At 35.9% G+C, this 15,214-nt stretch overlaps 1 protein-coding gene across 12 annotated transcripts in view; it reads right to left on the bottom strand.

Annotated features, from left to right (window-relative positions):
- The window catches only part of MPDZ (multiple PDZ domain crumbs cell polarity complex component), a 160,782-nt gene that overhangs the window by 34,262 nt on the left and 111,306 nt on the right, over nucleotides 1-15,214 (bottom strand). For 5 of the 12 annotated variants that reach the window (XM_032392440.1, XM_032392448.1, XM_032392442.1 and 2 more), the window contains 4 exons: nucleotides 9,199-9,376; nucleotides 6,100-6,210; nucleotides 1,474-1,572; nucleotides 666-737 (listed from right to left, as the gene is read on the bottom strand). In XM_032392440.1, coding sequence (XP_032248331.1) covers nucleotides 666-737; nucleotides 1,474-1,572; nucleotides 6,100-6,210; nucleotides 9,199-9,376 — 460 coding nt within the window. The remainder of the gene's footprint in view (nucleotides 1-665; nucleotides 738-1,473; nucleotides 1,573-6,099; nucleotides 6,211-9,198; nucleotides 9,377-15,214) is intronic. The other 7 variants (XM_032392443.1, XM_032392444.1, XM_032392449.1 and 4 more) reach the window with 4 other exon arrangements.

Below are 15,214 nucleotides of genomic sequence, written 5' to 3'. Positions count from 1 at the left end.
ACATTTTTTCTGGTTAAAATAAAAAAAATACTTCTCTATAGTAACAGAAAATGTTAGCAAGAATAAATTAAGCCCATTTGATTTTTAAAAAGGGGAACAAAATCTGATTTAAACTTCCCATAATTTTAATAAATTTATGGATGCAAATGTAATAGGTCTTGCTTCATAACTTTCCTTAGCTGCCATTTACCTTAAAAAACAAAAACGAAAACAAAAACAAAACCTGCCCGTCTAAAAAATTGTTCAAGACTTTTCTTAGGCACAATGTTTTCATACTGTGAGTAAACTAAAATGGCATCCTAACATTACTGATTAATCATAAAAAAATACGAGCCTGTACTTACAAAAAGGGGCAATTAGGTGTTAAACCTTCATTCTCAATGAGATCATGTAATTAGTTTATTGTTGACACTTCTTAATCAAAAACTAATGGTGTACTTATATGTTGGCTAATTGAAAATTAAAAAATAAAAAAATTTTGTCACATAAAAAAATTACTAATGAAAATATAACTCTTTAACAAAGATCGTTTAGCCTTCATCGGCAAAAATATACAAAGTGCGCTTGAAATCACTCCATGCCGTGTATGCATACAGGTGTAACACACACACATAGCACACCATAACACACCTACTTATTCACGAGCATTTCACACTGAGACAAACCTTAAATGGTGTGGGAGCAAAAGGGTTAGTTGGGGAACAACGGAAGGTAACTCTACTTGAATTCTGTAATTCCTACAGTAACAGAAAACATACTCCTTCAGATACAGCATCTTTGGTTATCCATATTACAGTAACATGAAAATCCAATGAATATTCATAAAGTGCTTCCTGAAATTGTTGAAAGCTTTCTTCCTTATCATGATCAAATTATAATATACAAGTTCTTGTAAGTTTTTGTTTCAATTTTGGATTTGAAATTTCATCATTATATGAGAATATCCACGTCTAGGTTTACAAGCATTGAAACAGTTATATATTTCCTGAATCAGGCATTTGCATGGACACACTTTATGAACATTCAACACACTCCTGCATAGGTGCAATTATTTGTGGAGTGATTAACACACAGAAGGGCTTTTAGGACCACCTTGTAGAAGTCTGAGAAGGATTAAACCAATACAAGGCTTCAAATAACTTTTGTGTGAAAGTAGTTCATATATTTGGCAATTAGCAAAAATTTAAATATCAGAAAATTTAACTCACAACAAAATTGAGGAAAGGCATTGGACTCACGATTCTCCCTTACTGTTCAGGAGGGCCATCTAATTTCAGCTATAAAAATAAATATGCTCTGGCAAAAAAAATGTGCTTAAGAAAGGATTTGCATGCCCACTCCAAACACACAGTTTTGTTTGGTTTTGTTTTCTTCCCTGCCCAAATTTAGTAAACAGTGAACTAGGACAAAGGCATAGTAACAAAGAACAAAACATTTGCAAAAGGCAATGGCAAGACAGTGGCATTATCCAACCTTGTCAGCGTTGAACGGTAGAGAATCAGCAAATGGGTTAGTGCTGCTGAAGTTGTACTTAGGGTAAAGGTTGTGCGGCAAGGAAGGCAAAGGGGATTTCTAAAAGGAAACATAAGAGGCGCTGAGCGCAAAAGAAATGTATTTAACACAACTCAGTTTTAAGAACAAAGTACTGATTGAAATAACAGTGTGAAACCAGATCCTGTCAGATCTAGAGATTAATAACAACATCATATTAAACAGTCGTTTACCTCTAGTGATCTGCATCTACACCTGAATCTCAATCTGGCCACAAAGGAAAGGAGTTTGGGAAATTGATACCAAATTTCTTTTATTTTCACTATCACAGAGAGATGTACATAAATTTTGCCCACTTTATGTATTTATCTATGTTCCACGCATATCAGTAAACAGGTATCAAAATTAAAGCCATAATTTTTTGGTTTACTTTTAAAAGCAAATTATGCTTTTTTTGTAAAATAAAAAGATGGTCTATCTGTTCCAGAATGCAAATTAAACATTTGTCTGCTAGTTCACTGGTAACCTTCATGATTCTTTTATCTTGCTTCCCAGGAAGGAAAATTTTCATATTTAGACTAGAGATTAAGGTGGCTTCAAATCAATGGTAGTTTTTCATTTAAAAAAAAATGAAATCAACAATTTTAAAGAAATGAACCACTGTTCAGTGGGTGTTCTCGATTTCTACCCACTTTTTGTGGAGTAGAAACATTGATTTTTTTTTTTTTAATTTACGTATAAAAGTTCCCATATTAGGGGGAATTTATGAGGCTTTGAATATATTAGAAGTCCTGGCTTAGAGTGATTCTCATAGATTTTGTGCTTGCTTGAGATATGCCCTGAGCTAGGACTATTGGAGTTGAATATACATATTAAAGGCAGGATGACTGCCAGATAGACTTTAGCATTTTCATAGTAAAAAAAAAAAAAAAAAAAAGGAAAGTAATTTCCTCAGCACAATAAATTCTTCTCCTTCTTTTCATACCCGCTATCTTTTTCTTTTATTGACTGTATCTTTCAGGGGAAATTGCAGACATTTAAAATTCATTTTGGCTCCAATTAAATGTTTGTGTTACTTCTGTCTATAAAAAAGTCCTCCTGGCAAGCATCAAGAGTAGGGAGAGGCTGTCATGTGACACCACCCTGTCTGGGAGAACACTCTGGAAAGCCTCTATCCTCCGTACGCCCGCACTAAAGCTTATGCCACATTACCCTTTCAATCTGCTCTTCTTGCAATGTTTTTCCTACAGAGGGAAGACGGGAAAAAGAAATGGGCACAATGACATTTCTGCTCATCTCAACTTTCTCTCTGCTTTTCAGTTTAAATGTCAACTCCTGCTTTACAAAAGAAAAAGATCACAAATGCCAAGGAACACGACCATTTATTAAGGTGGAAAAAATGACTAGGCAGAGATTAAAAACATATTCTAGGCAAAATAACTCAATGCTATGGAAGGTGAAAATTATTTCCAATCCTCATACATAGAATTTTTAGGCTTTATATTTCCTTTATAATTCTGTAGAACAATAAAAAAATAGAACCATAATGGCAAGAAATGGAATATTTAGAGAGAGCTCTAGTTTTTTGTTTTGCTTTTTTATTTGTTTCAATTTCCAGCTCTTATAGGATTAGAATTTGGCCCTGATAGCAAAGTATAAAAGTACAGCATGAGCACAGCAAATGAAGTGGTAGATCTATTACTATGAAAAGAATTATAGAAACAGGCCATATTTCTTATTAAAAAATCAATGATGAAACTCCTGTTTATAGTTCTAAGGGCTGATAGGAATGGAAATATTATTAACTAAGAAGAAGCACAGGGAAGACAAAAACATTCTCTGGCCCATATTAATAGGGCCTACCCTTTGGGAAGACAATGCGGTCCAACTGATGGAATGGTCAGTAATAAATCAGTAAGTATGGAATTTATTACTAAATATTACTATCATTATTATTCTCAGTTCTGCGAAGTTCTGATTCTTGAATAGTCTATGTGCCAAAGAGACTGTCTTTTCAGCCTATCTATGAGATTCTTTTTGAAGTTTTATTGCATCTACAAATAAAACATTTTCCATTGAGAGACTTATGTATTTGTTTTTTTTTTTTTTCCTTTAGATTACTGGAGACATGATTATTTCACAAGGAAGTAAATCACTGAAAATCCAGTATATCCCATTTTAAATGCAAAAGTAATTCTGATTTCTCAAAGCTGAATGCATATGCAGAGGAGGAAAAATATCTTTCCTCTATTCATCTTAGGTTCTCAGCTGGATCTCTGTAATAAAAAACAGATTAACAAGAGAAAAGTATATATATGTATTGATTTAATGTTAACTTTTATGTGACACACAGCCTTCAAAAGATAGTGAAGACCTGAAGAAATGGTTAAACAGGAGTATTTTGACACTAGGTTTGCTGAAGAGTGGAAAGTCAGGGAAATTTGATAGGACAAAAGAATATGAGCTAAGTGGGGAAACGGGGGAAAACTTAGCAAGGTGTGTTCATTCGGGTCCCTCCCAGTACCCCTGCATCTCTGAAGGTAAGGATGTTCCTTTCCTCCAGGTACGGGGAAGGCACCTTTCACATGAGGGTTTTTATGACCTGAATCAGGGGAGAAGGGGGAGGTCAGAATCATTCCAGCAGCTTTCTTTTCCTAAATTCCTTCAGCTTAAAATATTCAATATGCCAGTGTGCCCTATTTTGGGGCAGTGTGCCCTGAATCCTGTCACATGTAACTTGACTAAACATGTCACTCTAGGCAAGATTTCTCCTGGAATAGTTGCTATAAAATCAAGTGTCATTATACCTCAGACAGTAAAACAGGAATATTTTCCAGGTGTATGAGAAAAATATCTTCCCAGCTCATTAGAAAATGTGACTGGCATTGAAAGAAATGTTTGTAGTTTAAGTTTCTAAAAGTACTATGAAGAATCCTATTCAGCAGTTTACAGTATTGTCCTACATGATATAAAAGTTGGAAATCAGAAATAAAACAAAAGGAATAAAACCCACCCACACACACAAAAAAACTGTTTTAACTTAAACAGCCATTCACCAATACCATCGTGCTGTATCTATGTTTGACACAACAAATGGAAACAAATGTGGAAAGATTTGTAGTTATTTAAACAAACTGAATACCATTTGAAGAGAATGCAGCACGATGCAGCCCGACCATTTGGCAGATTTTCTCATCTGAATGGATAATTATTACCTAACAATAAACAACTGAATGATTAACAACTGCAGATGTGAAGATAACTGCTTACATTAAGAACTACTAAATTCATTTCTTACAGTAAACCCAGACCACAGCTACACCTGTCTTGACAACAAAAGGAAGGACCAACAGGATAAATTTGGTCACTGTGAATTCCATTGCACAGAAGACTGACAAGTTACTTTTACTGATCTCGGCTACAGAGCTGTTTGCTACTCTCTTTCCATCATTTGAGCACTGATTTCTTATATTCTTAATTTTAAAATGATAAACTACAAAATAATTATATATTTTAAAGTTTTAGATGGTTCTTTTAATTTCCCTCACATATGTTGACATTTTCCTTTTAAAGACAACCAAACCTCAAAGCTAATGAGCAGCTATTTCAAAGAGAATCACTATGACAGGGGTTGTTTTGTTTTCACTAAAATCCAGAAGTAGAACCTCTATGAGTTTCAGAATATCTAGGAAGCTCCTAAAATGATACACAAACTTTTCAGTGAACACGTATGTTTCTGAAGAACTTTCCAAGGGGTATGTGGCCCAAATATGCTTAAGAACTGCTGCATAAGCAAATAATCTTTTTCACTGAGACATAAAGAAGGAATAGTAAAAAAATAGTTTTAAACTCTTGGCATAATTTTCATCTTCAGAATCATTAGGGCATATCAAATACACAAAGACTCGCTTAGTATCTTCTCCATCAACAACATTAATTAAATGCATCCATTGTACTTTCTAAAATATTTTTAAAGCCATTTTACCTGTCATGCCTGATGGTAAAACGGGTTAGTAGGTTTCTGTCCACAGGGGGCTATCCAGTGATGAAGAGCTATACAGTGATCACGGCTGGGAAGCAGCAGTTAGGAAATCATTCCTATATAAACATACTGCTTAAATTTCCACTATGTAGAATGTTCAGTGGGACAGGTAAATACATTCAAGATGATTCACAGGTGATCATGGGATTGCATACATTGGAAATTCTGTCTAGAGGATATATACATAAGAAAATGTAATCTCTCTGGCTTCTCAGGAACTCAGAGGTCATACACTAGTAAGCTAAGTCATTCTACCACATTCCTCTTAACAACATATATTTTGTGACTACGGTGAATACTAATAATTATCCATCTAGATACCTATGGCCACCAATGGATCCTACTTCTGTATGTTTTTAATAGACTTGAAGTGTTTATTAAACACGGTAGAAGGGATTTCCAGGACAACTCAAAAAAAAAAAAAAAAAACAATATAAAGTTTTAACAAGTCTCCTGAGATTTCAAGACTGGATATCTGCTCCTAGAGACAACTTGGCCCTTGATACATTAGACTCCAAGTTGAACATTGTTTGGATTTGCCTACCTTGCCCTTTTTGTTTGCTTACCCTTGGTCTGTTTATAATGCTCTGTACCATAAAGACTACGGGGTTGCCTGCTTTCCGAATGGCTTCCACAGCTTGCTCATGGCTTGCATCTCTGAGGTCCATTCCATCCACCTGCAATGGAAGGCCTCAGCTTAACATTTCAAGAAGCTATAGAACAACAGAACAATTTGTGGATCTGTAGTTCTGAGGATCCTGGGTGAGGCTCCTGGAAAATCTGTTTCAGAATCAAAAATAATTGAGACTACTTGTGAGATTCCAGAACTTTGCATTTATCCAGCAGATTGTGGTCCCTTATTTTGGACCCTGATTTCTGTCCCCATAACCAACTGAAATAATCATCAGTTGACATGAAGGCTCTGCTTCTGCTTTCTTTACACTATCCGTTGTTCCTTCAATAAATCAAAATCATTAAAGAAATAATATAAGGGAACTGCCTCGCATGAAAGTCACTGTACACATTTTCTCCCGATCCATTATAGACTAGTTTGGGAAATGGGTGGGCGATGCTTTGTGTGTTTCTCTCTGTACAGGGAAGCTTGAAGTGAAAAATAAAATTCTGATGTTCAGAAAAATCAGGTTATGGCAAGATTAGTTTTGCAGAAGAATCTTTGTAGTAGACATGACAGGAGCTGGAAGCCAAGAAATTGTGCTTGTTAGTAATTCTTCTATAAATAGCTTGAAAATGAATGTTATTTTGTAACTTTTTATTGACCATGGATTGCCTGGGTGATAATCAGCTCAGCTAACATACTATATGAATAGGAAGGAAAATAGTTTGAAAGGCCAAATGCTAATCCTGCCAGAAAACTATAGGATACTATTATCATTTTATCATTTCCAATTATCACACAATAGGATATATATAACAAAATAGCAAAATCAGAGTAGACACAATTCTGGAAAAGAAAATTAATTATTAGATCTCTGCATAGAACATTGTCACCTTTAAAAGAATTACATACATTTAACTGAAAACCTCCCCCAGGTTGATACTTGGATAATGTAATATGCATTTCAGTGCATATTAAAAATGGCTTTCATTTTTTTGTAGAATAAAAGTTAGTACTCATGTCTATTATATATTCCATTTGTGGAAACATTTAATAGGACATTAAATATCTTTGCTCAAGTCCAAGAACTCTATATACTTAGAATGGAATACCTTGTAGGTCTCGACTAGTCTAGTCTAAATACTTGGCAGATGTAGGTTTCAGAATCCCCAGGATTACAGAGGCCTAAGCTTTCTTACTTACTAGAAAAGACCCCGTACATAACAGCCCTCAACAAACCACTGCTAAATAGCACAGAGTACTTTGCAACACACACACACACAAAATACCTTTTCAATTTGAAAGGATGCTTTAACTCCCTCAATACATTTAAACAACATTTTGGTGCCAACTGTGATCAATCCTTTCCAGAAATAATTATAAATATTTCTTACTTTTTCTCCTTAGGTCAAAGGTGCTGATAATGTAACAGTGATTTAGCCATAAAATAAACTGCCCTGTGATAATCTGAAGTTGGGAACTTTAGATAGTATCCTAAATAAGAGTTCTTTAAAAAGGGGCTAAGATATCCCCTAATGAAAGGTAAGGATGCAGGAAGAGAGAACAAGCCCATCATTCTTCTTCCAAATGGTTGGAGATAAAAACAAGACAAAACAGACATGACCCTTGTGTCCTCCCAAGCCTCAATCTTCCTCATCTTCAGCTCTCACAATCAACCAGTAAAGGACTAAATAAATAAATCCTAAAAATGTTCATTTTAAAGTTGTGGTTAAAATGTTGTAACCTTCTTCTATGAAATTAGTGCATTTTAATGGTAAGTTATATGGATTTAGAAAATGAGAGACAATCACTTGTATAAAGTAAATATAATGGTTCTTATAGCAATAAAGTGATTGGTTTCTACTGGGAAGTTGTCTCTTTTACTCTTTTACTCTACTCTATAAATCCTGACAACTTAGCAAATCAGGTACCCTCCCTCTACCCTCTTAACTAAAACTACACTTTCCCTGATCAAATAATTTATCACACTGTTCTGAAGTGACTCGATGACTTGTTAAGTCTGTCACACTTGACAGCAAGCATGGTGCTTGTTTCCTGCGGAATGCCCCGAGCATGTCATAGCATCTGGAACGCAACAGGTGCTCCAGGAATATTTGCTGAGCAAATGAGTAGTGACCATGGAGAAAAGTCCATTTAAAATACTATATTTTGGGGCGCCTGGGTGGCTCAGTTGGTTAAGCGACTGCCTTCGGCTCAGGTCATGATCCTGGAGTCCCTGGGATCAAGTCCCACATCAGGCTCCCTGCTTAGCAGGGAGTCTGCTTCTCCCTCTGACCCTCACCCCTCTCATTCTCTCTCTGTGTCATTCTCTCTCTCTCTCAAAAATAAATAAAATTAAAAAAAATAAATAAATAAAATACTATATTTTGTTTTGAATTAAGAGATTAGGAACAATTTAACCAAATACTTCTCTTGCACATACCAAAGTTACACATACATGAGTGTGTAAATACACACACACACACACCCCTCAGTGATGAATGGGCACAGCACTGAGAAGAAGGAGGAGGAAAATCTGAGCCTGGATTGTGGGGGTGGGAGCATTTATGTAAAAGATAATCAGGGTAATTAGCATAAAAGATTTACCATAAAGACTCACTTGGAAAACAATCTTTCCCAACAAAGTTAATCTACAATGAAATGATCATGACAAAGCATTTCTTAAAATAAAATCTCACTGGAGAACTTAGTTAAGATGTATATATTTTGTGCATGTATACATAATTTCAAACAATTCCATTTTTTCCCCAGGAAATTTGCTTTGTTCTTTCAAATAGAACTTCATTATTTTAACTCAGAGCCAATGTTTTTTAAAATGGTTGTATCTCCAAACATCAGTCTCTGAATCAAGATATATAATCTGTCACCATGCACTAAAGAGAAAAATTATGGATGAAATGGGACATATAAGAAAGAAATGCTTTAACCATAAAACATTTTACTTTCACGTTGGGTCAAGTGACCAGTATAAAGATGATGATTCCCTTAGTAAGAACAACTTTGGCACAGAAAGCTCACTAGAGGGTACCTCTACTATTCTATCTCCAGGTTTCAAGGTTCCATTTTTGCCAGCTGGACTATCTTCAAGAACATGTTTGATGAAAATGCCCCTCATCACTTCACCGTTGCTTAGACGACTCCCCATGCCTCTTCCACCAACAATGCTGATGCCCAAAGATTTGCTTGGTTCTCTCCAAAGTTCAACCCTATAAAGATAAAAAAAAAATTAAGCTCTTATAAGAAAGCTTAGGCGGGAGAAACCTCACAATGCTGGGTTTTGCAATGATTTTTGGATAGAACACCAAAGGCAAAATTAAGACAAAATTAAGACAGACAAATTAAACCTCAACAAAATTAAGAGCTTTTTTTTTTTTTTTTTTTAAGATTTTATTTATTTGACAGAGAGAGACACAGCGAGAGAGGGAACACAAGCAGGGGGAGTGGGGGAGGGAGAAGCAGGCCCCCCACGGAGCAGGGAGCCCAATGCGGGGCCGATCCCAGGACCCTGGGACCATGACCTGAGCCGAAGGCAGACGCCCAATGACTGAGCCACCCAGGTGCCCCAAGAGCTTTTGTTAATCAAAAAATACTATCAATAAAGTAAAAAGGCAACTCACAGAATGGAAGAAAATATTTGCAAATCACTTTCTGCATAAGGGATTAATATCCAGAATATAAAGAGAACACCAAAAAATCAACAATAAAAAAAATAAACAATCTGATTTAAATGGGCAAAGGAATTAAACAGACACTTCTCCAAAGAAGATATATAAATGGTCCATAAGCATATGAAAAGATGTTCAACATCACCGATGATTAGGGAAATGCAAATCAAAACCATAATGTGATACCACCTTGTACCTACCCACTGGGATGGCTACTATCAAAAACAAAAACAAAAACAAAAAAACAAAAAACAAAAAACAGACATCGGGGTGGCTCAGTTGGTTAAGTGTCTGCCTCTGGCTCAGGTCATGATCCCAGGGTCCTGGGATCGTTTCCCGCATCAGCCTCCTCGCTCAGCAGGGAGCCTGCTTCTCCCTCTCCCCCTCTCCCCTGCTCATAGTCTCATGCTCTCTCTGTCTCTCTCTCTCTGACAAATAAATAAATAAAAATCTTAAAAATAAGAAAGAAAAGAAAAAAAGAAAAGAAGTGTTGGCAAGGAGAAACTGGAGAAGTTGGAACCTTGCATACTGTTGGTAGAATGTGAAATGTTGTAGCCACTACAGAAAACAGTATGGAAGTTCCTAAAAAAAATTAAAAATAGAATTACCCTATGATCCAACAATTCCATTTCTGGGTATATATCCTCTCAAAATTAAAGAAAGGTCTTGAGGAAATATTTGTACAGCCATGTTCATAAGAAAAATCATTCAAAATAACAAAGTGTCCATCTAAAGATGAATGGATAAACAAAATGGTATATACATACTATGGAATATTATTTAGCCTTAGAAGGGGAAAAAATTCTGATACATGCTACAACACAGATGAACCTTGAAAACATTATGTTAAGTGAAATAAGCCAGCTAAGTGAAATAAAGGACAAATACTACACAAATTCATTTATATGATGTATCTAAAATAGTCAAATCCATAGAGACAGAAAGGAGAATGGTAAAAAGTTCCATGAGACAAATGAAAATGGAGACACAATGTACTAGAACTTATGGGATGAAACAAAAGCAATTCTGAGAGTGAAATGCATAGCAATATATGCCAACATTTAGAGACTAGAAAGATCCCAAATAAGCAACGTAACTCTATATTTTAATGAACTAGAAAAAGAATAAACTGACTCCAAATTCGGCAGAAGGAAGGCGAGAGTAAAGATGACAGCAGAAACAAATGAAATAGAGAAGAGACAAATAATAGAAAAGACTAACCAAATCAAGAGTTGGTTCTTTGAAAAGATAAGCAAAATTGACAGGCCCCTAGCTACACTAACCAAGGAAAAGGGACCCAAATCGACAAAATTATAAATGAAAAATAAGACATTATAACTGTTAGCACAGAAATTCAAAGGATCACAAGAGGCTATTATGAACAACTATACACCAACAAACTGGACAACCTAGAAGAAATGGAAAAATTCTTAGAAACATACAACTTACTAAGACTGAATCAGAAAGAAATAGAAAATCTGAATAGACCAATAACTAGTAAGGAGATTGAATCAGTAATCAATAGTCCCCAACAAAGAAAAGTCCAGAACCAGATGGCTTCACTGGTAAATTTTACTAGTCACTTAAGAAGAATAAACACCAATCTTTCTAAAATGCTTCCAAAAATCAAAGAGGAAGGAACGCACCCAAACTCATTGTACAAGACCAGCATTATCCTGATACCAAAACCAGAAAAGGTCAGTACTAGAAAAGAAAACTACAGTACACAATATTGCTGGTGAGTATGTATGCAAAAATTCTCAATAAAATATTAGCAAACAGAATTCTGCAGCACATTAAAAGGACCACTCACCAAGATTAAGCAGGATGTATCCCTGGGATGCAGGGATGGTACAACCTAGGCAAATCAACCAATGTGACAAATCACATTAATAGAACAAAAATAAAAGAATTATATGAACATTTCATAGACAGAGGGAAAAAAAGCATTTGACAAAAGCTGACATCCTTTCATGATAAAAACTCAACAAATTAGGCATAGAAGGAACATATCTCCACATAATAAAGGCCATATATAGCAAGGCTGAAGCTAACATCATACTCAATAGCGAAAGGATGAAAGCTTCTCCTCTAAGATCAGGAATAAGACAAAGGTGCCCACTTTGACCACACTTAGTCAACACAGTACTGGAAAGCCTACCTACAGCAATCAGGCAAGAAAAATAAAAAGTATCAGAAAGTATCCTATCCTTGGAAAGGAAGAAGTAAAACTGTCTCTATTTGTAGATGACATAATTTTATATATTAAAAAATCCTAAAAACTCAACCAAAAAACTGTCAGATCTAATCAATGAATTCAGTAAAGTTGTGGGATACAAAATTAACATGCAAAAATAAGTAGCACTTCTATACACTAATAACAAACTTTCTGGAAAAAAAATCGATCTCATTTACAATAGCATCAAAAATAATAAAATAGTAATACACTTAAAGAGGAAATATCTCTACTCTGAAAACAAGACATTGATAAAATAAATCAAAGAAGACAGAAATGGAAAGGTATCCTGTGTTCATGGGTTGGAAGAATATTGCTAAAACATGAAATGCTATCAAAAGCCATCTACAGATTCAATGCAATTCCTATCAAGATTCCAAGGGCATTTTTTAAAGAAATAGAAAAAACACTGCTGAAATTTATATAGAATCACAAAAGACTGAATAGTCAAGGAAACCCTGAGAAAAAAAGAACAAAGCAGGAGGCATCACGCTTCCTGATTTGAAGCTATACTATAAAGTTTTAAGTCATCAAAACAGTCTAGTACCGGCATAAAAGCAGACACACAGACCAATGGAATAGAATCAAGAGCCCAGAAATAAACCCAAGAATATAAGGTCAACTAATATTTGACAAGGGAGGCAAGAATATTCAATGGAGAAAAGACAGTCTCTTCAGTAAATGGTGCTGAGATAATTGAATATTTACATGTAAAAGAACGAAGGTGACCCATATTTTACACCACTCACAAATTAACTTGGATTAAGGACTTAAATGTAAATCCTGAAACCTACTGGATGGATTAAGGACTTAAATGTAAGACCTGAAACCTACAGTGATAATCTTTCTACAATATATATAAAATCAAGCCAACATGTTATATGCCTTACATCACTTACACAGTGATGTATGTTCAATTATTTCTCAGTAAAACTAGGGTTAAAAGAAAGTAGAATGGTGGTTGCCAGCAAGTGGGGAGGGCAGAAATGGGGAATTATTATTTAATATTTACTGCAGACAGATTTTCAGTTTTGTAAGATGATATAAGTGTTCTGGAGATAGATGGTAGTGATGGTGACACAGCAATGTGAATGTTCTTAATGCCACTGATCTGCATACTTAAAAATGGTTCACATGGTCAAAAATTATAACTAAATTTTTTAAAAATGTAATAAAATGTAATATGTTAATTTTTGCCAATTTTATCAATTTATTAAGGTTTTAACAGTAGTAAAACAAAATCATTTTATGTTTTTTAAAGATTTTATTTATTTTTTGACAGAGAGAGACAGAGAGAGGGGGAATACAAGCAGGGGGAGTGGGAGACGGAGAAGCAGGCTTCCTGCTGAGCAGGGAGCCCGATATGGGACTTGATCCCAGGACCCTGGGACCATGACCTGAGCCAAAGGCAGACACTTAACGACTGAGCCACCCAGGCACCCCAACAAAATCATTTTAAATAGTTTCCCAATTATGTGTTTTATAGGGTCTGATAAACACTAATGTATTTCTGAAGCTGATTTGTTACAAGTAAATACTGGACTCACACTCCAGGCTGGGACGTGGACCGATATAAAAGTACCATTTTCCAGGAGCTCTAATACTGCAGACATTAAGTAATCAAAAAATTCAACGACTCCTGAACAGATGGTAACTTCTAAGCTTGGCAATCAAATCAAGGAAAAGAACATTCCTGCACATGCTATGTCAGAGGCTTATCCCTGTAGAAGTCTTCTTTGCCAAGGCAGACCCAGTAACTAACAGTCAGGGCATGGAAAGCAGGGGCTGACAGCACCCTTCATGATTTGATCCCACCACCACCCCCCTAAACTCATCTCCCACAGCTCTCTGGCCTCCGCTCTCCACTCCAGCTACCACAGCATCTTCTTACTCTTCCTGAAGTTCATCAGGCATGCTCTCCCGCTTTGGGGCATTGGTGCTTGCTAACCTCCTCTGCCTTGAATGTACTTCCTCCACCCGTGTAACACACACAGACACTCAGAGTTAATAACTGCATATAGCTGTAAGAGCTATGAATGCAGTAAGTTCCTGTCTTATGAAAAGGCTGGGACAGAAGAATAAGGACATTTGCAGTGAGGTGTCTGGCTGCGAGGAGAAACGCAGAGAACTCTAGCCGAGAGCTCTGAGATAATGAGACTGTAATCGGCTCTGTGCTGCAGGAAGGGAGTCAGTGTTGGACGTTAAACAGGAGAAGAGAGCCTGGTCCAAACAGATGCCCTCAATCTGAGGAGCTCTGAGGAGATCCCAGAGGAGAGGAAAGGTTGGAGTAAGGACTCTCGTGTGGTGAGGGCGATCCAGTAAGAAAAGGCTGGGGATAAAAGAGCACTGGGGGTGGGGGCTGAGGGGATGACAGTCCCCAGTCAGATGGAGGTACCCGAGGTCAGAGTTTTTTTTCCTTATTAGAAATCTAAAATCCTAGAAACTCTATTTAGTTTGAAAGGATGTCACCATGTTCCTGAATCTTGTGTGAATAGTTTAAACTAGTTAAAATCCTAGTCATCATTTTCTTTCACTATGGGAATTCTGTGAAAGACAAGAACCAAAATCCTTCCTTGTTTCTGAAAGCAGTTCCTAAGATAACAAGGCGAAATAAAGAAGTCAGTATATTTAGCCATTTGTAGTAAACATTTAAGAATTCAGAATACATTCGTAGGACTACTTAACCCTTCTCTTATAAAGGAAAAAATAAATTAAAAAAAAATGAAAGAAAATGTCTCCTAGGGTTCTCTGTAGTTAGTGTGAATTGGAAAGTGATTCTTATAATTTCTTAAATAATAAAAATAATAGCAGCAAACACTTAAGAGCTTATTATGTGCTTAGCATTATTCTCTAGGTGAATTCCACATACTTTCATTTAATTCTCACTTCATCCCTATGAGATGGATACTCTTTTTTTTTTTTTGAGATGGATACTCTTATTAGCCCCATTTCATAAAGGGAAGAGGAGCAGAGAGGTTAAACAATCTTTGGATAATAGCCCTGTACGCTTACATGGGGTCTGGCAGACAGCAAAGTGTTTTCAAATACAGTGTACTCTCTGGAAGAAAGGCCATAACTACTTAAAATACTGGAGAAGATTGAAGAGGAACACAGAGCTGCCAAAATGACCACAGTGCTGAGGA

The sequence above is a fragment of the Phoca vitulina genome, unplaced genomic scaffold (genome assembly GCF_004348235.1).
Source record: "Phoca vitulina isolate PV1807 unplaced genomic scaffold, GSC_HSeal_1.0 scaffold67, whole genome shotgun sequence".
Classification (NCBI taxonomy): domain Eukaryota; kingdom Metazoa; phylum Chordata; class Mammalia; order Carnivora; family Phocidae; genus Phoca; species Phoca vitulina.
This window is presented reverse-complemented; position numbering and strand designations above follow the sequence as displayed.